This window comes from Pteropus alecto, unplaced genomic scaffold, assembly GCF_000325575.1.
Source record: "Pteropus alecto unplaced genomic scaffold, ASM32557v1 scaffold109, whole genome shotgun sequence".
In the NCBI taxonomy this organism is placed as follows: Eukaryota; Metazoa; Chordata; class Mammalia; order Chiroptera; family Pteropodidae; genus Pteropus; species Pteropus alecto.
In genome coordinates, this window is record NW_006494608.1 from 6,374,213 (window position 1) to 6,397,662 (window position 23,450).

Below are 23,450 nucleotides of genomic sequence, written 5' to 3' on the forward strand. Positions count from 1 at the left end.
CTGTGCTCGGCCACAGTATGGGGTATCCATGACCAAGCCAGATTAAAAACAAGTGTGTGTGTGCCATCTTCCTTCTGTTCAAGCGGCTTCTCTGTGGTCCAGCCAGAGAATCCTAACTACGCTCCCATACTGTTGAACTGACTCATTTACTTCAGATTTACACTCGATCCTTTTCATACTATAGACATTTCTATCTACTTTGTTCTGTTTTGAAGTGCAAATTCCATTGCAGTGGATCAATTCAAAATCATTCTGAGAAGGATTTCCTAAAAAATTAAAGAGAGCTAAAGAATTTTTTCCATGGATGTTAGTTAAAATGTTCCATTGTTCCAGTAACTTTACCTGGTGAAGATTAACCCTGAGACCAGCCTAGAAAGTAGATTCATTTCCCAGAAGCTTTTGAAAAGTAACCCTGGAGCCAAATGAAACTGAGTAGTGAGTGACTTTATTGAAAATCAGGCAGAAGGCCAAAAAAACCCAAATTAAGCCTATTCTTCTTGATTCCTTATTGTTTTATATGGAAGAGTACCTGAGAGAATTTAGAGAGCATTTTTTATAGACTTTTATTTTATAAGGCTTATGCTCTCTTAGCATAGAAACAGAGGAACAGTAAAAAGGGGGGTGGGTGGGGGAGAGGTGAGTACATAGAAGACCGTGAAGAGTTCAGACTTCATTAGTTTTGTCTTAGTGATAGTTCTCCTCTCTCCTGACTCCTTCCCCACTACCCCTTTCTCTGAAATATACAAAAACACAGTCTGTACTATACTGTGCCAAATGGATGCTTACAATATATATTCATTATCTTAATAAACTTTATAGCATCTAGTGGAAAGAGGGAGTAAGTAGTCCTCCTGTCACTATTTAATAGAAAGAGAAATGGAGGCCCAGAGCAATATGTAAATTGTGCCTAACTGGAGACAGAGATGTTAAACTGAAGCATGGAATGCCAATTCTTTCTCTCTTTCCTTTCAGTCTTGATTCCTTCCTTACAAATTCCAATAAAAAGCAGTAATCACTGCAAACTAAAATGAAAAGCAATTAAGCATGCTAAAGGATGTCTGCTTTGCAACAGACAAGGTATCTGGGGAGGGGTTGGCCAATGGGCTGGTTCCTCTGTCCCTGTGAGTGGTGCTGTACCATTCCTCATGCTCACTTTCCCATCTGATGAGCTACTAAGGGATTAGCCAGCTTCTTCCGGTCTTGTTGTATGTTTGTCTTTGTTAATTATCCTGTAAGAACTCCATACTGCCGCTTCTTGGGTAGACAGATTTTTGTCCCTTTGTGTTTTTTCAAGTGCCATCAGTTCTTTGTCTTTGTGTCTGTTTAGCCAGACCTATGCTGTTTTTTTTCATGCCTGTTGAAATAAAACAGATCTAGTGTACTGTCATATTGTTTTTAGAAAGCACCCCTGAGGTCTTATCCTGTTCTTGATTAATGTTCTTCTATAGCACACAGAATAAATTTTATTTTTTCAAGATTTTATGTAGAGTGATCGATCCTGTTTTCCTAACTAGATGGAAAGTTACTAATGGGCCTTTTATGTCACCCTATTCACCAAAACACTTAACATGTTGCTAGTCTAAAAAGGTTTTCAATACCTGTTTGTATTTTTAAATACAAAAAAGGAGAAGCATTCTGTGGCTCTCATACTGACAGACTTCAACTTGTTATAGCAGATAATGTTTACACCCTGTGCAGAGTCCATATGGTATTCCATTTCAATAGGGCAGAAGGTATTGATGAAGATTTTAAATTTGTTTCCTTAGAAATAAGCAGGTTAGCTTATTCCTAAACTCTTTGCTCCTCTCTCCATCCCAAACCCTGTTTTCAAGCACCCTTGCTGAGGACCACCTACACACTCCCTGGGGCCACCCAGGCACTGCACAGCTGTTTTGCTGCAGCAGATTCACTCTCTGAACCTTGTGCCTGCTCCTTGGCTTGTTGCAGACCTGTGGAACGCCTCCAGGGGCCTCCTGTTCCGAGACTGAATGTGGCGGCCCAAACTGCAGAACTGACGAAGGACAGAAGAAGTGTGGGGGGCCTGGCTGTGGTGGTCTGGTCACTGTTGCACACAGTGCCTGGCAGAAAGCCATGGACTTTGACCGAGATGTCCTGAGCGCCCTGGCAGAGGTGGAACAGCTCTCCAGGATGGTAATTGAGTGGATGGCTTCAGTTTTTATTGTTGGTTTGCTTTTGGTTATGGACTGGAGGATCTGAAAGGGAGAAATCAATTCTAAGTGCTGACTAAAATAAAAAGAGCATTTCACATCAAGTATGAAAGTTCAAGTTTTTGTGAGATCAGGGAAATAGATGAAGAGGTTTTATTCATAGTTTAAGAATTCGCTTTCTTCTCATGACAGTAATTTGAGATAACCATGTTACTTACCATACGCCCAAGGTTATAAATATATACAGCTATACTACAGAAATTCTATACTAAGCAATTGAGAGTTTATTCTTCTAAAGTAATACATGAAGTATTAATACTAACTTCGTATTCACTGAAGTACTTATGTTGGTACCTGAGAAAAAATCAAGGAACATTTTATAAATACCAAATGTTTTGGATAAGTTAAAAACTAGAAAAAATTTATATGCCAATCCAATCTGTATGAGAATACTGTATTGGAATCTGTGTACTGAATACTTAGTCTGTATAGGAATATAATCTGTTGAATGGGAGGCATTTGTTTCTAAAAGCCGTGATTCCAAATGCTTAGTTTTTTATCATCATTTTTGGACCATTTAGAATATCTAGTCTGCTTTATAAACAGTGAAGTTGTTCCCTGGCTAATTTATTCCTCATATTTAGGTCTCTGAAGCAAAATTGAGGGCAGATGAGGCAAAACAGAATGCTCAAGATGTTCTGTTGAAAACCAATGCTACCAAAGAAAAAGTGGACAAGAACAATGAGGAACTGCGAAATCTGATCAAGCAGATCAGAAACTTTTTGACCCGTAAGGAGTTTTTTCATTTTACTTTTAGACATTTCTTTCTATCTTGGAATATCAAACTATTTTATAAGAGTCTGTGTTTGAGAGGCCATAATTCAAATCTGAAACTTTTAGATAAAAGCAATTTCTGGCAGAGAATAAAGTAACATTTCTAAATTAAAAAAAAAAAAAAAATCCATGTAAAATATTTCCATTTCTTAAAGAAGTTTATATATGGGTATGTCAATAACCTCAAATTTTATGCAGATAAAGACACACCTGATGTGATACCCAAGTAGCAAATCAAGAAGTGAAAGCAAATCATATACTGTGAGAACTGAATTTAGAATTTGTTAGAGATTACATATAATGTCATTAGAACCTTAACTTGAAGTAGCGTTTATTTTGGCATTGCCCCCAAAACTTTGTAATATTGTTATTTACAGGATATTTTACCTATGGTTAGACAGCTCTGTACCTTAAGTGTTTTTTTTGTTGTTTTTGTTTTGTTTTAGAGAAAGAAAATCTCTAGATCTGTGGTCTAGCATATAAGAATTGCTGATCAGTTTGAGTGTTATCAGTAAGGATGGTTTTGCCTGCAAGTTACAGAAAACTCTCACCTGAAATGGACTTACTCAAAAAGATGTGTAACACATAACAAGAAGTTTAGCAGTAGGATAGCTCCATGGTTCTGAGACCTATGTACTTTTCATCTTTCTGTTCTGCCATTTTAAGCATATCGCCTTTGCTCTCAGGCTAGCTCCTCCTGGTTACAAGGTGGCTGCCCAAGATCCAGACTTCACATAAAGACACAGTAATATCTAATGAAAGAAGAGACCACCTATTCCTTTGTTGTATCTTTAAAGGGAGGAAATCTTCCCCAGAACCCTTTGATCAGTCATCTCCATAAATCACACTGGTCAGAAATCACACTGATGTCTCATGCCCATGCATAAATGTCACAGGCAAACAGAATGGGACTACCCTATATGGCAGACTAATGAGGATTTATGTGGACATCATTCATTCATGGGTCACTGAGAGTTGGAGCCGACTCAAGGGCACATAACAGATACAATCAGGATTTAACTCTGAGTTGATAAGCTTACTTTACCTTAGAGGTAGGCACCTAAACAAAATCAGAGAGGAATGGCTAATAAGTAAGGAGCTAACAGTATTTGCTAAAAATACCTTATGGAATATCCTGTGCAAGCCATAATTCAATGATATATTTTCCTATACTTAAATCTTTAGGGGTCCATTTTTATGTTCTTTGAGTTTAAAAAAAAAACGCTTGAAAATTAATGACTTAACCTCTTTTTTGTTTTTTGTTTTTTTTTTTTACCTTTTACATTTGACATTTGAAACTCCTTGGCTTCTGATAACTACACTGTCTTGATTATCTTGCTTCTGATTGGATTTTTCTCCATTCTTATAATTTCCTGAATTCAGATCACTCATAAGGAATATCAGCTCTTTAAATCTGCATTTACAGTAGTTTCCTAGCTACTTTTTCAACCTCAGTTGAAAGTTTACATTGCCTGTTAGGATCAAGTCCCAGCTTTCCTACCCTGGCCTCTACTATATTCTATAATCTAAACCATTCACTCCACTCAACTTTCACGTAACAGGCTCTGTCCATACTGTTTCTCTACCCAAAGATGTCCTTTTTTTCTCTCCAAATACTATTATACTTCAAAACCTGGTAAGTTCCTCATCCTCTGTGAAGACTTTCCCCAACTACCCCAGCCTACGACAAATTCTCCAGTAGTACTTATTGTCTGATTACTTTCTTATGTGTGGGTCTCATTTCCCTAAGGAAGTGCATTTGTCTTGGCGTAACCCCCACTGTGCTATTCACTTAGTGGATGACCAATAAGTGGTTGAATGCATAAACTATGATTTTCGCTTCTTTACGGGAACATCTTTGCTTTTAACAGAGGATAGTGCTGATTTGGACAGCATTGAAGCGGTTGCTAATGAAGTATTGAAAATGGAAATGCCTATCACCCCACAGCAGTTACAGAACTTGACAGAAGATATTCGTGAACGAGTTGAAAGCCTTTCTCAGGTGGAGGTTATTCTACAGCAAAGTGCTGCTGACATTGCCAGGGCTGAGATGCTGTTAGAAGAAGCCAAAAGAGCCAGGTATCTGAAGACTGTGGCATTTAAGGGGCTTATTTTGTGTATTTAGCATACAGTAAAAAAGTATTTCCTTAAGCAATGAAAATTTCTAAGAGTGAACCAATGTGAGTCTCTCTGGATCATTTCAGGAAAGCTGTTCTTAAAAGAAATATTCTTTCATGAAAGGAAGTACCTTTTTCACATTCACATATATTGCCTTTCTTTTACTTAGCAAAAGCGCAACAGATGTTAAAGTCACTGCAGACATGGTAAAGGAAGCTCTCGAAGAAGCAGAAAAGGCCCAGATCATAGCAGAGAAGGCAATTAAACAAGCAGATGAAGACATCCAAGGAACCCAGAACCTGCTGACTTCAGTAAGATATTACAATCGTTATTATATGTGAGAGAAAATACTTGCACATACTCTTCCATCAGAAAAGTACATTTATTTGATAGTTACCTTTGAAAATTCTTGCAACTGAACATTAAAAGATAAATCTTAACTATTCCTTTAGCACAGATGCTAAAAGTGACGTTTTCAAGGAAGAAAAAGGTGTCTGAAGACATTGGAACATTAATACTTCTTCCATTTTCACCCCCACAAAAGGTTAAGATAAAAAGTTTCCTGTTCTTTCAAGAAATCACATAGTCTCTATTCAGTAGTTTGAAGTGTAGTATTAATTTTGAAGTCCAGTGTTAGAAAACTGTTATAAAAGCAGCCCGAAAGCAACTACATGGTTAAAACTCATATCTCAAGAATTATGAGGTGATCATTCACAAAAATTTAACTATAGTTTTGAAAACGACTAGAAAGCAACAAAGGTCAAAATGGACATTGCTTCCAATGTCCATTCTAGAGGAACTTAATGGAGATCTAAACAATATGGTGTGTTCAGAAACACATAGAAAACTTAATTTTTTTTATAAGCAGAATGCTCTTAGAGTCTACCAAATAAAGTCACCCAACAATTTTTCATATGCATTTAATGCTTTATTCTAAAAATCCTCCTCTCTCTTAAAAGTAAAGCAAACATAGTCCTTTTTTTTTTTTTTTAAATCAGTTCTATAAGCAAATTTTTTTTCCTTCCAATTTTAGGAAAGTTCATTTCTTTTATAAAACTGGGTGAAGAAAATTGATAACTCTTCTAACACCTCCCCATCTTCTCAGAATATACTTTGAAATTAGATGCACCCAGTACCGTCAGCCTTCTCAGGCCAACAACCCTTTGTTTAAAACCTGGGAGATAGTTTTTCAACCTGATTTTTAATCATTAGTTGATACAAACCTGTCTCCCCTATTCCATTCCTCTCAGTAAAGTAAGGCCTAGTAGTTCATCAGCCACTTTCCCCTTCCTAAATTTTGAGCATCTACAAGGCTTTCTCTTAAGCCTACTTGTGCAAGTTTAGAAAATTGTTTTCTCACCAGACTGTGTTCTAACCCTTTAATCATTTTGATTTTCCTGTCTTAAGTTTTTCAAATTTCTGTTTGCTAACATTTTAGTGAAATGTATTTCAGTGACTTTTTAAAAGTTACCCTATTTTGAAACGAAAGTTAGAAAATATCAAACTATACATCAGGTATTTGGTTTGATGATGTACATTAATAACTGGTTGTTTCTCAGGGACCCTAAGGGGCAGGAAGTGTTTTGGATTAACGATAAGAAACTAAGAGAATCTCTAAACTATGCTAATGAAAAGCTGTCAGAAACTATTCCCTCATATAAAAATAAAACTATAAAAGCTCATCTCTTAAGAATTATAACTACTCTATGAATTTTTTTCTAAGTTAATTAATAGGTGCACCTTTAAGTCAAGAATTTTGGTTTGAAATATAAATTTTAGCATGTCTATATTGACTCATTAGTTTCATTATGACATTGTCATTCAGAGTTAATTCTATAAAAATAGACCCATCCTTTAAAATCATTTTTAAGAAAAAGTGAGTGCTCAGTGAAACTAGTTTATGATAGGCCAGAAAACTTTGACTAGGTTTTTTAAAAATTAATGTTTATTCATTTTAATTTGAAATCAAATGTGGATCTTTCCCAGTTACCCAGATGAGACATTTTCTTCTCTAAATAACCTTATTTATAGTTTCCATCTCACAATCCTATAAGTAACTCTTCAGTTTTAGAGAACATTCCTGATCTCTGTGTCTTTAGTAATTAGCTGAAAACACTAAAATTAACTTTCCAGGTAGTTCTGTAAAAGACTTTCATTTAAAGTTGACAGAAAAGACTAAGGGTAACTAGAAGTTATAATTTTCCCACCCACATTAATTTGGCAATTTATGCGAAATCACTCTTCTCACATCTGCTTATTTGTGAACACTGGCCAAAGTCTGCAGATGTCTTTAACTGCTTCTCAACATATTAAGTTGCCTGGTAATGGTTTACTGTAAGGAGACATTTTACATGAATTTCATCCCAGATCACCAGAAGCATCAAAAGAATAAAGTTAATACGTGAGATGTAGCAAAGACCATTTAAAAGTCGGACACTTTACTTAAGCTTTCTTGAAATTATATTTTCTTTTTAGTAATTACTTTAGGTCTAGAGTAAAATGGCATAGCAGCCTTTTTAATCTTCCTCTAAACTTGTATTCATATCACTTCCTATTCTTAAATTAATGGTTTGCTGGATGATTGACATTATACTTTCAGATAGAGTCTGAAACAGCAGCTTCGGAGGAAACCTTATTCAATGCCTCCCAACGCATCAGCGAGCTAGAGAGGAATGTGGAAGAACTTAAGCGGAAGGCTGCCCAAAACTCTGGGGAGGCAGAATATATTGAAAAAGTGGTATATACTGTGAAACAAAGTGCAGAAGATATTAAGAGGGTAAGTAAATCTTTGTATCTTCACAGCTAGGTTGATAAAGGAGCAATAGTCTCCTCACTGCCTTCCTTGGAATTAATAAGGGACACGGGCTTAACATAGTCATGAGAAACAGCGCTAATGATCTGTTTTGACATAGCAGTCTTTGGAGACACAATGAAAAAGAACTGGAGTGGATTTGAAAGTATCCAATAAGCATGACCTAGGGCCTCAAATCCAACTTGGCTAACGATTTGGAAAAATAAAATTTAGTGGTGGAAGTCTTAAAACAAGCATATTAAGCATGTATTTCTGTATTAAACAGGAAGATCTTCACAGCATACAGGAATTACCTGGCCATTTAAGAAATCTCTAAAAGCAGGGTAGAAAAAACTTAGAGTTCATAACAGAGAACAGCTAATAGGAGGAAACCAACATCTCACCCCTACGCACTCATTTTGAATTTACCATCCCTTGCTTCTCAATGGAAGTTACTCTTATTTTGCACAGAAAATCTTGCAAGACCCAAATTTTTCACTAGAAGCCAAGTTGAAACACAGGTTCAGTCTCTAAATTTGTATAAGCTTTATTTCCAAAGACATCTTTTTAAACTTTAGAAGCCAAGTTGAAACACACGTTCAGTCTCTAAATTTGTATAAGCTTTATTTCCAAAGAAATCTTTTTAAACTTTTGGGGAGAGTATTAAAACTGTTAAATGTCTAATAGGGAGTTATAACTGATAAGTCAAGATTTCCCTGGCATTACTTTGGCTTTTGGGCATTACATAATGATGACTATCCTACACCTGGACTGGGGAAGGGAACAAAACAATAAGACAAGTTTATTGCCACGTCTGTCTTTTCCATTATGGTTTGTTGTTTCCTGTGGTTCTGTAAGTAGTCTTCTTACAGAACATTTTGCATACATGACATTTAATTGCAGTAAAGAGGAACAAAACCCCTTGACATGAAATTCCTATTATCAATGGCTATTATTTAAAGTGTTTCTTGAAAGAATCACTTGTAACCCTCTTTCCAAACCCACGACAGTTTTTCCTCTCAACTACCCCACACATGCTAGCTACTACATTCCTGCACTTTCATTAAATCTACCTTTTCCCTCTGATTTCTTGATACTAAGTTTCTACAAACCCTAAATTAGTCAAGAATCCAGATGGTCCTCCTTCCATTTCTTCAAAATGGGCCTTTTCTGAAGTCTAAATATTTGGATCTCAGCACATCTACTTTTGAGAATATCAGTTCCTCCCTACAATGTCTCCATAGAAAAGTGCTGATCAGCAGAAGAGAAAAAGGGCTCAGCCCTAGAGACGTGCTACCACTCCAAAGTGTCTGAAATCTTGCTTTTAAAAATCATGGCAATATTATAATCCCTATTTCAAGATATTTTCAATCATTTACCATTGAATAGTTTAAAACCTGAGTACCCTTGATGATGACACTCAATCCAGAATGCTTGCTGTGCAAGTAACATCTATATGATCAAAGTTTGCCATTATACTACATACTGCTCTTAAATGTTAATTACTGATAATAATATTATCACTGCTTTGTGTCTAAATGTGGGACTGCAGACTCTGGATGGTGAACTGGATGAAAAGTACAAGAAAGTAGAAAATTTAATTGCCAAAAAAACTGAAGAGTCAGCTGATGCCAGAAGGAAAGCTGAAATGCTACAAAATGAAGCAAAAACACTTTTGGCTCAAGCAAACAGCAAGCTGCAACTCTTAAAAGGTAGATCTTTTCATTTAGATTCCTGCTTTCATAAGGAATTTTAAAATTAATGTATCTGTAGAGGTTTATTTAAAAGGTGAAAATCTATTCACTGTCTTAGGCACTTAATAGGAGTCAGTAGTAGATTTTGAGATCATCAGAGTATAAATTGTTCAGACTTTCTCTTTATCTTCCACAGATTTAGAAAGAAAGTATGAGGACAATCAAAAATATTTAGAAGATAAAGCTCAAGAATTAGTAAGACTGGAAGGAGAAGTTCGTTCACTCCTAAAGGATATAAGCCAAAAAGTTGCTGTCTATAGCACCTGCTTGTAACAGAGGGCTATACGATGGCTGAGGTGACCAAAGTAAAATTGCTATATTTTAAAAACTGACTCAGTGATCTTCAGAGTAAAACTCTTTGCCAATTTAATGTTTTTAATTGCCACCTTTTGTATGGAGTTAAATAAAGTACAGTGCTTTTGTATAAATATATATTTAGCATAATTCTTAAATTGTTACTTCTACTGATTTAGTGTTCATGAATCTCTTGAACAAAGAATGTTATTTTCACTGTAAAGATGAATTTATAAACAAATTGATTGCCTCCATAGAGATCCTACTTTCTGTTATATCTATAAACAAACTATTATTCCTCTGTTTACTAAGTCAATATCCTCCACAATTCCAACCCAAAATCATCTCCCAGTGATTTCTGGATATAGAACCTGAGTTACCTTCACTATTTCAGTGGTTGCTTAGTTACTCAAATCTCCAAAACTCACAAGTATTCCTTGCTCTAGTAAAGAGAACAAAATGCAGCACTTTTTAGAAAATTGTGGCTTTTAAGTACTACCATCTAGAATAGGGCTAGGGTTGCTGAAGGGGAGGTTTAAATTAAATCAGGCCAGTTTATAGACATTGCTCCCGCCAACTGAGCAGTGCTACTCAAAATACAGAATGATGCTGTATTTGCTTTTATATTATATTTGATTTCACAAACCAAAGATTCTCTGCTATAATCTGTAGGTGAGGCCAAATCAATTAGATAGCAGTCACTTATTCCACAGAATAACGAAAATAGCTAAAATACAATTGCCAAACCTGTCAACTTTATAGTTGAGCCAACTGGGTAACAGGCCAGGCCTAAGTGGTTTTTTCACACATTCTTCTTAGAGCAAGACTATTCTGTGTACCACTTAATCACCACCCACACATCCAACACAGCTGCATTTGAAGCTGGGCCTGAATGAAAGTTATGTAAACAGCTGTAATTTAAACAATAAGGCAACTTCTCTCTGGTTCAAGGCAATTATTTGTCACTTTTGTTTAGGTAGGAATCCCTAGTAACTAACAAAGTGGTCATACACAAGCATCATCTACTAAGTCTTTTTGTTCCAAGTATTTTACTTAAAATAGTAGAAACCTTCACTACTCACCATTCCTTTTCAGCTAAATAACTAAAGATCTCACTTTGAAATTCCTAACTTTAATCAGTTTAATGAACTGGACAAGCAACAGCCCCAACCTTCAGAAGCCAAGAAAATATCAAGAATTTAGTAAACAACAGTATGTCAACGTTTAAAAATGTTTTATACCTAGAATTTCATTCCCGCCCATATCAATTTTCATTCTCATTAAATGGGAACCCTTAACGTTGGACTTAATGATTATTCTGTTTCTCTATAGCTAGAACTTCATATTACGTTATATTTTACTATTCCCTAATTAAAAACTTTTTCCCTAGAGTAGGGAACAGGTTTGAGGTTTAAAGAAACTAGCATTTCACATAATATTGGGATTTCAGATTTTAAAAAGGTGCGGAGTCATTTCCAATAATGGCAAATAGCACATATCAGACCAATCCTGCTGATAACAAGTACAAACTATGAACAAAATGTTCTTGTTTTTCCCCTAAAGTAAAGATACTGGAGAATAACCAGAAGCAGGCAGAAGGCAGAGGAGAGTTGATAAGAAAGATCGGCACTGGGTGAAATTCCCATTTTTAACAACTTTTCACTTGAGAGGAGACTCTAAGTGGCAACTTAGGCAGAAGCCAAGTTTTATTTACTGGTTAAGGACTCAGAGGGCAGAGTTTAGAGCAACTTCAATAACTGAAATATGAGAGAAGGAAACCCCAGAAAAGAGACAGGCACAAAGGAGAGGGCCCCCAAATTCTGCATATACTTGGCCCAATCTCTGGTTGACCAGTGAACTATACATGTATCGGGCAGATTTCAGGCAGCCCAGGTAAAACTACAACTGAGTAGAGATCTCAGCTGCTGCCCCTGACAAAGATGACAAGAGTTTAGGAGTTGAAGATAGCCAAGTTAACCTCCTACTAAAAAAAATTCACTACTTTTCAGAGGTATGTAACAGAATCCAGAGTCCTTACAATGTACCATTCATAATGACTATAATACAATCCAGGACCACTGGACATATTAAGAAAAAGGAAAATGTGACCCACATATAATGCAATTAAAACCTAAAGACTACTAAAGACTTTCCTTTTAGCTATCATCAACTGATGGTATTTTCTATTTCATACAGCTTTCTGCTGATAAAATATATTCTCCAAACTTTTCCTTAAGATGAGTATAACCTTTAAATTACAATCAAATGACTATCTAGTTTATATATTCCTAGTACTTTAAGATAGTTTATTTCCCTCTTTAAATTTATGCTATCCCAGATTTGAGAACTACTTTAATCTGAAATTATTCTTAAGTTTAGTTATTATATGCAAAAGCCTATTTTTCATTTAACACCATTATTTATTTCAAGAAATTGCCATGTTAAATATTTATCAACAAATAAGGCCCAGCAAAGGACATAATGGAAATCAACATAGGAAAAGACGCAGATTAAAGACTCCCTTATATTGTTTCTCCAAAAGTATATGCTAAACATTTAGGAGACATCACCAAAACAGATGAAAGGGTAATGATAGCCAAGTTAACCTCCTACTAAATGCCTTAATACTGTACTACAATGTGGGGAAAAGATACATCCAGGCCTGTAAGAGCAATAATAAAGAATAAGAAGAATACACACAAGAGGCAGTCAAAAGAATTCGGACCATCTTGATATCCACTCAGAATAACCAATACAAGAATATTTAAGAAATGTTTATTTTCATATCTTCATTTCCCACTGTAATACATTTAAGTTGCCATTTAATACCTGAATTTTGTAAATATACCTCCTTCATTTGGTGAATTATAAACTCCAGACTACAGACCTCAATGGTACCTTAAAAATCTAAACATAAATTCTACCTCTAAACTGCAAGAATTTGGAGATTAAATAAAACAAGTGAGAGACCACTTTATTTACATGAGTTGAGTTTATACATATTTTAATCTTATTCTAATGAATGACTCTTGATTCCAATATGAAAACCAAGTTTAAAATAACTTGATCACCTTGCTTTGGATACAGCTATTCACATACATACTCCAGCTCCATCCATGTAATAATAAGTAAATCCAACTTTAATATAGCAGAAATAAAAGCTACTTAACATAAATTCAGTGAAGTTTAACTTTTCACAAACAGCATGGAAAAATACACTGAAAAAAATTTTCCAGAACACTACTATAAGTAGCTTTTTTTTCAATATTAATGTACTGAAATAAAATACTAAATTTATTTAAAATATAGATGAGAGTATTCCATTCTGTTCAAACCTACTAAATACCTTCCAAAAGTTTCATAATTCAGTCCTAGAAATTCTTGGAGCTGTGAGCATATCCTGTTCAGGAATTTGATCTCTACAAAAACTCCCAGGAAATTTCAGAAAAAAATAAATATAATCTTCTAATTTAAAAGTTGATTGATTTGCCAAATGAAGCAGCCAGATTTGCTTCTCTAAAAGCTTCTGATAAGGTCTGCAAGGGAAGAAATTTAAAATTAAAAATCAAGTATTTGTGAGTCAAAAAAAAATTTCAGGTGGCCATCAATTGTGTTGTTAATACTTACCGGATGCGCATGACAAACTCTAGCTATATCTTCACAGGATGCTCCATATTCCAATGCAAGAGCAGCTTCATTTACCATTTCACCAGCACCCTTTAAAATAATAAACCAAGAAGTAATTTTGTTTCCATGGCAAAAACAAATACATATTAAAAGGACAGATTTGTTTTAAGAGCAGTTAACTGCCTCTAGTCAGAAAAAGCTTAACAGAAAAGGTGGCAGAGAAGTTGAGCTTGAGCTCTGCAGCCAGATAGGCTGGACTCAGAGACTGTGTCCTTCATTCCATTTATTCGCCTCAAATGGGTACAGCAATACTGATCTCACAGAGTTATGAAAATTAGTTAGTGAATGCATTTAAGACTAATTACAGAGTAAGCACTCAAATGTTACCATTTTTGTTACATCACACACCTAAAATGAGGGCATGCTTCAGATTCAGTGGTAGAAAAGGCTTCTTTTAAAAGGTAACATATGAGCTGAGACCTGAATAATAAAGGAGTCACTCATGCAGAGATCTGGAGGCAGAGCATTCTAAGCAAACAGTACTACTACTACAAGCACAAGGGCTCTAAAGTAAGAAAAGCTACTACAAGCACAAGGGCTCTAAAGTGAGAAAAGGTTTAACCTGTTATGAAATTGGGAGAAAGACCATAGGCAGGAAATTAATAAGCAAAAGGGAAGAGTGGAAAGAGATGAGGTCAGAAAGGAAGACGGCCAGATTTAGAGGGCCCCTATATATAAATCTGCAGTTGAAAAGAACCATTGGAGCGTTTTAAGCAGGCACATGGTACATGTTTTAAAATGTTAATAATAGTTGTAACATGTAAAGTAGATGACATGGTGGGCAAGACTGTGACAGTGTTGCTGGTACCTCGCTAGAAATGATGCACAAAGAGGCCATTTTCACACTTTACTGGTACAATATGTAAAGTAGATGACATGGTGGGCAAGACTGACTGTGACAGTGTTGCTGGTACCTCGCTAGAAACGATGCACAAAGAGGCCATTTTCACACTTTACTGGTAAATAATAACCTCAGAATGTAAATACCAGGTGACTTTAAATTAATCTTCTAAAGAGCAATGCCTTCCAGAAATCCTAACAGCGTTTCTGGTTTTTACAATACTCACTGGTCCTAGAATATGTGCTCCCAATACTCTGTCCGTTGATTTCTGCCCAAGAATCTTCACCATGCCATCTGTGTCAGCATTTGTCTTAGCTCTGCTGTTAGCAGCAAATGGGAATTTACCAACTTTGTACTCAATACCCTGTGAGAGACAGAAAATGAAAATCTACATAAACTGAAAAACTACATTGTCATTGACAAAATCATCTGCCATTTGTTCAGAAAATAGATCTCAAAAAGGTAATTCTTCACAGAACATAAAGAAGACCATAAGGCTTGTTACTGAAATATATTTTGCATACAAACACAAGCAAATGCAAATTTCAGTCTATCTGTAAGTATTTCAAAGCCCAAAAGAAAAGCTCTGGAATTGCCAGTTTTTGAATATAGGCAAATGAATGATCTCCTTTATAATACTATAAAAGAAAAATATATAAAACTAAACTATAATGTTCTATATAGTTATTAAAATGCATTAATGCAATAATCAAATGATTCTTAGCCACCAAGGTCATTAACTCAATTCACACATTGAAGTAAAACTCCTCATTCAGGATTACCTCTTCTTTCAACTGCTCTTCTGATCTGCCAACCCAAGCAACTTCAGGGTGTGTGTAAATCACCGACGGTACACAATTGTAGTCAATGTGCACAGCACCACCAGCCATTCCTTCAACACAGATAATGCCTTCATCTTCTGCTTTGTGAGCCAGCATTGGACCAGCGACCACATCACCGATAGCATAGATGCTACCACAGAAATTTAAAAAAAAAGAGACCTTCTGAAATCACAGATACTCCTCTTTGATTATGCCATGTTAACAAAATTATGTTTCTAGTTATTATGTCACCAAAAGTATGTATGAAATACAGCTCTTCAAATATCTGAGTGGGTTCTAATCTTTGGATAATGAAAAAGTCAATTAATTGTTGTTTTTACATATAATTTACCATTCTTCCCCAAAACCAATGAATTAAGTATGACAAAAGTCTCATTTTGAAAATAGTTTGACATAAATTTTAAAATTATTGAAAATGCAACTTACTTTGGAATTTTAGTTTGAAATCTGGTATTGACTGGAATTCTACCTCTAGGATCTAATTCAATGCCAAGCTCTTCTAGTCCCAAATTCTGAGTAAAAGGTCGTCGGCCAATGCAAACCAAAAGTACATCACAAGTGATAACTTCAGCTTTACCACCAGAAGCAGCTTCGATACTAGACAATGAACAGTGTACAACTGTTAAACACATCTACATAAATAGCTGGTATACTTGGAAATTTAAGACCAGACATTTCTCAAATGTTTATGACATTCTAACAATGTTAAGTATATTTTATTATAAGATAAACATAAGGGTCAGGCAATGAAAAAATGTACATACTCTCTACAGACCTATCATTAAAGTCTCACAAAAACAAGCAGTGTAACATGGATTAAGAACAGGTCTTATAGTCAGAGAGACCCAAGTTCAAGTAGTGGCTTTGCCACGCACTAGCTGTGTAACCTCAGGCAAGTTATTTCATTAAGTTATAAAAGTGCTTAATAGAGTACCAGCACATAGTAAGCAATGTAATTAATATTATTACTGATACCCCCATATATTTGTCTAACAGTACTGAATTCATTTTACTGAATGTTGAGAGTTTACATTTTTCTGAATGTATACAATGAAAAATACATTTCAATGAGAACGCTGGATTAATTTTTCTAGCATCAACTTCATCAAGAATTTCAACAGGCTGATTTGATAAGCATTACTGAGTTATATTCAGCAATAAATGGTCTTAAATTATAAAATAGCTAATTCTGAAAAATTAAAGGTTTTTCTTAAAGAAAAATAGACAAGGATATTATATCAAACACAAATGTAGCATACTTACGAAACATCAATTTTTCCATCTGACTTCTTGGTAGCTCCAGTAACTTTTGTATTCAATTTAAATTTAAATCCTTGTTTTTGAAGGATGCGTTGAAAGTTTTTAGATATCTCCATATCAATTCCAACTCCACCAACATGACCCAAAAACTCAACTGCTGTGACATCTGCACCAAGTCTTTGCCAAACTGAACCCTGCAAATAATTTTTTTTTTAAATCATAAAAATAAAGGTTTCTATACCAAATGCTTACTGAATTATATTAATTTATTGTAGGATATTTTCTTTTGTAAATATGTTCCTATTAGAAGCTCTGAGATTTAAAATTAACACCATGGCAAATATGTATAACTTCATATATTTATTTACTCATTCATTCAACATTTATTGAGCACCTACTATATGCTAGGCACCAATTTAGATGCTGGGCATACATCTGTAACCAAAATACTGCCCTCAGGAAACTTAAATCCTGGTAGAGGAGAAAGACAAATAATTGAAGAGGATAGTAAAGTACTACGAGAAAAACAAAGCAGGAAGTAGAACCAGGAGTACTGAAAGGAAAAGAACTGCAATTTTAAATATCATGGTTGATGAAAGGCCTGAGAATGACATTTGCACAAAGACGGGAAGAGAGGAACAAGTGAAAAGAAAGGTCCCAAAGAGGAAGAAGTAGCCTCTTATTGCTACTAATTACTATTGGTAAGATATTAAATTGACTCGTTTTATTTTCTCAACAGAGAAATGTTTACTTTTTTCATTCAAATTATAATTTAAACTGAATGTTGATTTTTTAACATTTTAACAATTTTAACCTCTGAATATTCACATTTGAAACAGACAAGAGAACATAAGTAACAAGTACATACAAAAATTAACTTTAAATGGATCTGGACCTAAATGTCAAACACAAAACTGTAAAATTTCTAGGAAAAAACACAGGAGAGAATCTTTGTGACCTTGAATGACACAAAGGTTTCTTAGCTACAACACCAAAAGCACAATCCATTAAAGGAAAAAAAAATGTATATAAATTAAACTTCATCAAAATTAAAAACTTCTCTTCAAAACAGTATTAAGAACACAATATTTAAGAGTGACATCAGCATCATGGAGTGAGAAGACCCCTTGGTATTCCCCTTAAAATTACAAGTTGGACAACTGTAATTCAACAAATCATTACCTGTGTAACACACACACATCTGCATGTCTGAGAGATCTGAATGTAGGTGTATTGCAATGAGCATGGGAGGCAGGATGGGGGGAAGGACAGAGAAGGGGGCCACAGAAACAGTCTAGCACCTGATGCAGCCCCAGCTAACAGGGTAGTGGGGAAGGAGTCAGCTACAGCCCTAACATGGCAGCCAGGAGAGCCAGAGCAGCAGACACAATATTCTGGCTTGAGTGGCCAGCACCCACTGCAGTTAAACCTGGTGACAAGGGGGGAAATGTAGCACAGTGGTGTGGCAGCAGAGTGGACTAGCCACTACCAATACTATCAAAGCAAAACCGCAGACAACCAAACTTACCTCTCCCGTCACATATACACCCTCCCCCACCTTTCACAGTAGAACCTGGTAGAGGTAGCAGTGACACTTCAGATAAAACAGCATGGCTGGCAGCCTCTGGTTACAAGGAGCCAGAAAGTCACAGGCCCAGAACCCCAACACCAGTCACATCCCATCATGGGAATGGTACCCGAATACCCAGGCAACTCAGATGCAGAGAGGACAACCACCTCTACAGGGAATAGCGGGCATTTCCCTAGAACCAAGCTACACCAAGCCACCAAGATCCTGGAGGTGCCAGTAGTGCCGGTAAGAGAAAAGTAAAACTTGCACTATGGCACCACCTACTGGAGAACAAAAGAAAGACCTCTATGTAATCAGCTGAATTAAGAGCAAAACAGTACCTAAAAAAGAAGAGTCCACTACCTCAAATGCCCAGGCAGAAAAACAATCCATCAAGTACTTTGAAAAACCAAGGTAACAAGGCAGCTCAGAAAGAAAATAAAGTCTCCACAAACAGGACTCAAAGATGTAGAAGACTGTGATTTAAAATAAAGTTTCCAAAAACAGAACTCGAAGATATAGAAGTATGAGATTTAAATAACAGAGAAATTGAGATTGCGCAGTTACAAAAAAACACAATGAGATACAAAAAAACACAGAAAGTACTTCAGTGAGCTCAGGAATAAAATTAATGAACAAAAAGAGTACTTAACCAAAGAGACTGAAACTATAAAAAAGAACCAAAGAGAAAACTGGAGCTGAAGAACTCAATAAATGAGATGAAGAATGCATTAGAGCCTTAGAAACAACGGTAACAGATGGAAGAGAGAATTAATGAGCTCAAAGACAGAAATCTAGAAATGACTCAGGGGGAAGAAGAGAGAGAAGTGAGAGTTAAAAAAAAAAAAAAGTGAAAGAACATTATGAGAACTGACTCTATTAGAAAGAGCAACATAAGAATAATGGGTATACCAGAGGAGAAGAGGGAGCAAAGGAAACAGAGAGCTTATGCAAACAATTAATTGATGAGCACTTCTCAAGCTTACAGAAAGAACTAGACCCTCAAATTCAAGATGCTAACAGAACACTTAATGTTCTCAATGCAAAAGGACCTCCTCTAATATGCATTATAGCAAAACTATGAAAAGTTAATGACAAAGAATTCTCAAGGCAGCCAAGGGGGGGGGAAAGACTGCAATCTACAAAGGCAACGACATTAGATTATCACCAGATTTTTCAGCAGAAAACGTACAAGCCAGGAGAGTGGAATGAAATATTCAAATATTGAAAAAGAAAACACCAGGCAAGAATAATATATCCAGCATTTATCCTTTAGATATATAAAGGCTATCGCAGACAAAAAGTTGAGGGAATTTATCACAAGACCTGCATTATAAAATGTTTAAAGGAACTCTTCTACCTAAAACAAAAAGACAAAAGTATACAAAACTTTGAGTAGGTTGACAAACAGAAGCAGGTAACTGCAACTCAATTTCAGAATAGGGTAGTAAACATGTAATTATTATATAAAGATTAAAGGGAAAAAAATTTTTTAAAAGACTGTAACTTCTGCAATCTGGAAATGAATGCACAACACAAAAAAGGATTATCTGTGACAACAATCATGAAAAGAGGAAAAGGACTCAACTTACACAGGTGAATGCAGATACAATCAGAAAGGAAAAAACTACTGTATGTGTGAAACATTTTCCCCCCAAAAAATGTAACAGTAATCACAAAACAAAAATCTAGAGCTGAGACATGTAACATAAAAAGAGGAAAGTAAAAAAAAAATCACAGAAGACCACCAAACTGAAATAGCAGACAGAAATAAAAGGAAAAAGAAATAATGGAAATACAGAGCAACTAGAAAACACGAGATAAAATGGCTATAGTAAGTCCTCATATCAATAATCACCCTAAATGTAAATTTACTGAATTCTCCAATCAAAAAGCAGAGGAGCATTGGTGGTATAACAGTGAACAAAGCTGCCTTCTAAAAGGCACAGAACAGTGGGATAGATTTTAAGAGGTGGGTCAGGAGACCCACCTCAGCTGCAAAGACAAACATAGGCTCAAAGTAAAGGGGTGGAAAGTGATCCTCCAAGCAAATGACATCCAGAGAAATGCAAGTGTAGCCATACTTTTATCAGACAAAATAGATTCCAAGATAAAAAAGATGAGACAGAAATCGACATTTTCTAATGATAAAGAGGACATTTATCAAGAAGACATGACACTTATCAGTATACACCGTTTGATTTATGCAGTACTTTGTTTACATGAGTTTTTTAATATGCAGTAAATATTCTCTGTTTACGTGAATATGCAGTTTTCATTTACACAGTCTCATTTTACACAGTTCTTTCTTTTTCGTTTCCATTATTGGCAATTACTCTTTCTAAAAAAATAGCTTAACTCAGCAACATACAAAGAACTAATACTTACTAACACAAGTATTAATGATCTTCCCATTCACTGGACGGCAAATAAAAAAGCATGGGTGACTACTGATGTTTTTTGGGATTGGTTTTACAAATGTTTTGCTATAAAAACTGAAAATTATAAGAAGGAAAAATGTCTTCCTTTCAAAATACTTTAACTTTTAAATAATGAACATGGTCATCCACACGATTTAGAACATTCAAATATAAAAGTTGTGTATTTGCCACCAACTACAACTTCCTTGATCTGACCTTTAGATCAAGGCATTAGTTCCACCTTTAAATTAATTATATTAAATGAAGTTTTAACGATATTTTCAATATACCTGAAGATAATGAATCAGTTACAGAAGCCTGAAATACACAATTTTAAACTGTATCAAGAATATTGCTTTAGCTTTGAATGATATAAAGCTGTCAATTTTCAGTACTTGCCAGAAAGCAATATGGCCAGAAGTGGTTGTACCTGGGAATATGGTTCCAAGAACTGAAGAGGGAGTTAACTGGCATTAATTTATTAAATAAATTATAAGAAAAAGGCTCTGACAATTTGAATTTGGATATTAATAAATTACTGGTTGATCACTAATTAACTGATAATGAATTAATTCATTTAATATGAGGGCCATCCTGCCAAGGAATATGGCAGTCACTTTGAACCAGTTTCATTTACTGCAGAAAATAATTACAAAACTCTTCAAATGGCCACAAAACTGAAAACTGCAATTCTAGATATTGATCCAAACATCCAATGAGCTTTAAAATTTCAAAAAGATTTTTTTAAATGTCAGCAGTGAATATCGAATAATTTATAAAACTTAGCAAAAGATGGGGTTGGTAAAAGGTCATCCAAAATCATAAATAAACCAAAGTAGTACTACCAAATATTTCGAGCGATGAAGATAGTGACTTTGTACCAATTAAAATGAGAAGGCTGACTGCTTTAGATTATAGTACAGACACCAACAGCGAATAAAATTTTTAGTTTTTCTGAATTTTCATTAGCATTTTTTTGTAAAAATGTGAAATAAATATTTTTATGACTTATATGGACTATTTCTTCAGTATTTTTTTTATACTGGTAGACTCTTTATGCAGTATTTTTCATTATAAAAAAAGACACTTGGAACAGGTAATCCACATATATTGAGGGACAGGTGTATATAGTGCAATTAGTAACAAACCTAAAGGGGTAAACTGACGAAAATACTAGTGGAAACCTGAATACCCCACTGACATAAATGGTCAAATCATCCAGAGTGTCAAAAAGGAAATACTGGCCATAAATGGCATTAGACCAAAGGGACATAATCAACAATTATAAATCTTTTCATCCCAAAACAACAGACTACACATTCTTCTCAGGTACACATGGAACATTCTCAAGGACAGAACATATGTTAGCAGCACAAAACTAATCACAATAAAATTAAAAAGACTGAAATCTTACCAAGCATATTTTCCTAACACAACAGTATGAAACTGGAAATTAACTACAAAAAGAAAGCTGGGAAAACCACAACATGTGGGTTTTAAACATGCTACTGAACAACTACTGGGTTAAAGAAGAATTAAGAGATCAAAAGTACATAGAGACAAATGAAAATGATAATACGACATACCAAAATTTGGAGGATACAGTAAAAGCAGTACTAGGAGGGAATTTTATAGCATTACAGGCCTACCTTCATAAACAAGAAAAATCCCCAATAACCTAGTCAAAAGTCCAAAGTCAGTAGAAAGAAGGAAATAATAAAAATTAGAACAGAAATAAACAAAAACAAAACAGAAATAAATTAATGACACAAAAAGCTGGTTCTTTGAAAATAAATAAAACTGAGAAACCTTTGGCTAGACTCGCTAAGGAAAAAAGAGAAAAGACTCCAATAAATAAAAACAGAAATTAAAGAGAAGTTCAATGGACACCACAGAAATACAAAGGATTAAACAAGAACACTATGAAAGGCTATATGCCACCAAATTTAATAAGCTAGAAGAAATAGACAAATTCCTAGAAATATTTAACCTTTCTAGGCTGAACCATAAAGAATTGGAAAACCTAAATAGACCAATCACTAGTAAGGAAACTGAAACAGTCATGAAAAACCTCCCCAAAAGCAAAAGTCCAGGACCAAACGGCTTCACTTGGGAATTCTAGCAAATATTCAAAGATTTAATATCTACCCTCAAACTCTTCCAAAAAATTTTGAGAGAATACTTCTTAATTCATTTTATGAGGCCAACATTACCCTGATACCAAAATCAGACAAGGACAACACAGAAAAAGGAAATCCCAGGCCAGTATCTCTGATAAACATAGATGCAAAAATCCTAAACAAAATACCAGCAAATCAAATACAACACATTAAAAGGATTATACGTCACAATCAAGTAACGTTCATTCCAGGGATGCAAGAATTGTTCCACATATGCAAATCAATATAATACACCACATTAACAAAATACAAGATAAAAACCATATGACATCAATAGATGCACAGAAAACATTCAACAAGATACAACATCCATTTATGATTAAAACACTCGATATAATGAGTACAGAAGGAAAGTACCTCAATATAATAAAGGGTATATATGGCAAATCCTCAGCTAAAATTATACTCAATGGTGAATTTGAGGGTCTAGCTCTTTCCACAGGCAAGCAGAGGGCATAAAATAGCATGGTATTCAGAGAACTGCAAATAGTCTGACATCTCTAATACATAAGAGGAATTGAGATGAGGATGGAGAGGAAGGGAAGAACCAGATCATGTCAGTCATGGTCTTTATCTGAAATGCAGTTTGCTCAGAATGAGAGCTGCCTTCTGAAAGACTAAAAGGCCTGAAGGGCTGTCAAAAAATTTTTTAAATTAGTCCAGTTCTAGGGAACAGAAAGAGTGGAATATA

General features: G+C 35.1%; 2 protein-coding genes across 5 annotated transcripts in view; one reads left to right on the forward strand and one right to left on the reverse strand.

Annotated features, from left to right (window-relative positions):
• The window catches only part of LAMB1 (laminin subunit beta 1), a 66,377-nt gene extending 56,162 nt beyond the window's left edge, over positions 1–10,215 (forward strand). For all 3 annotated transcript variants that reach the window (XM_015599501.2, XM_006925354.3, XM_015599502.2), the window contains 7 exons: positions 1,948–2,151; positions 2,813–2,957; positions 4,874–5,081; positions 5,290–5,431; positions 7,720–7,896; positions 9,464–9,623; positions 9,802–10,215. In XM_015599501.2, the coding sequence (XP_015454987.1) occupies positions 1,948–2,151; positions 2,813–2,957; positions 4,874–5,081; positions 5,290–5,431; positions 7,720–7,896; positions 9,464–9,623; positions 9,802–9,938 (1,173 nt within the window). In that variant the 3' untranslated portion in view covers positions 9,939–10,215. The remainder of the gene's footprint in view (positions 1–1,947; positions 2,152–2,812; positions 2,958–4,873; positions 5,082–5,289; positions 5,432–7,719; positions 7,897–9,463; positions 9,624–9,801) is intronic.
• Positions 10,216–12,718: 2,503 nt separating this feature from the next.
• DLD (dihydrolipoamide dehydrogenase) overlaps positions 12,719–23,450 on the reverse strand; it is a 21,036-nt gene continuing 10,304 nt past the window's right edge. For both annotated transcript variants that reach the window (XM_006925355.3, XM_025041916.1), the window contains 6 exons: positions 16,593–16,783; positions 15,756–15,926; positions 15,270–15,459; positions 14,714–14,851; positions 13,587–13,676; positions 12,719–13,495 (listed from right to left, as the gene is read on the reverse strand). In XM_006925355.3, the coding sequence (XP_006925417.1) occupies positions 13,430–13,495; positions 13,587–13,676; positions 14,714–14,851; positions 15,270–15,459; positions 15,756–15,926; positions 16,593–16,783 (846 nt within the window). In that variant the 3' untranslated portion in view covers positions 12,719–13,429. The remainder of the gene's footprint in view (positions 13,496–13,586; positions 13,677–14,713; positions 14,852–15,269; positions 15,460–15,755; positions 15,927–16,592; positions 16,784–23,450) is intronic.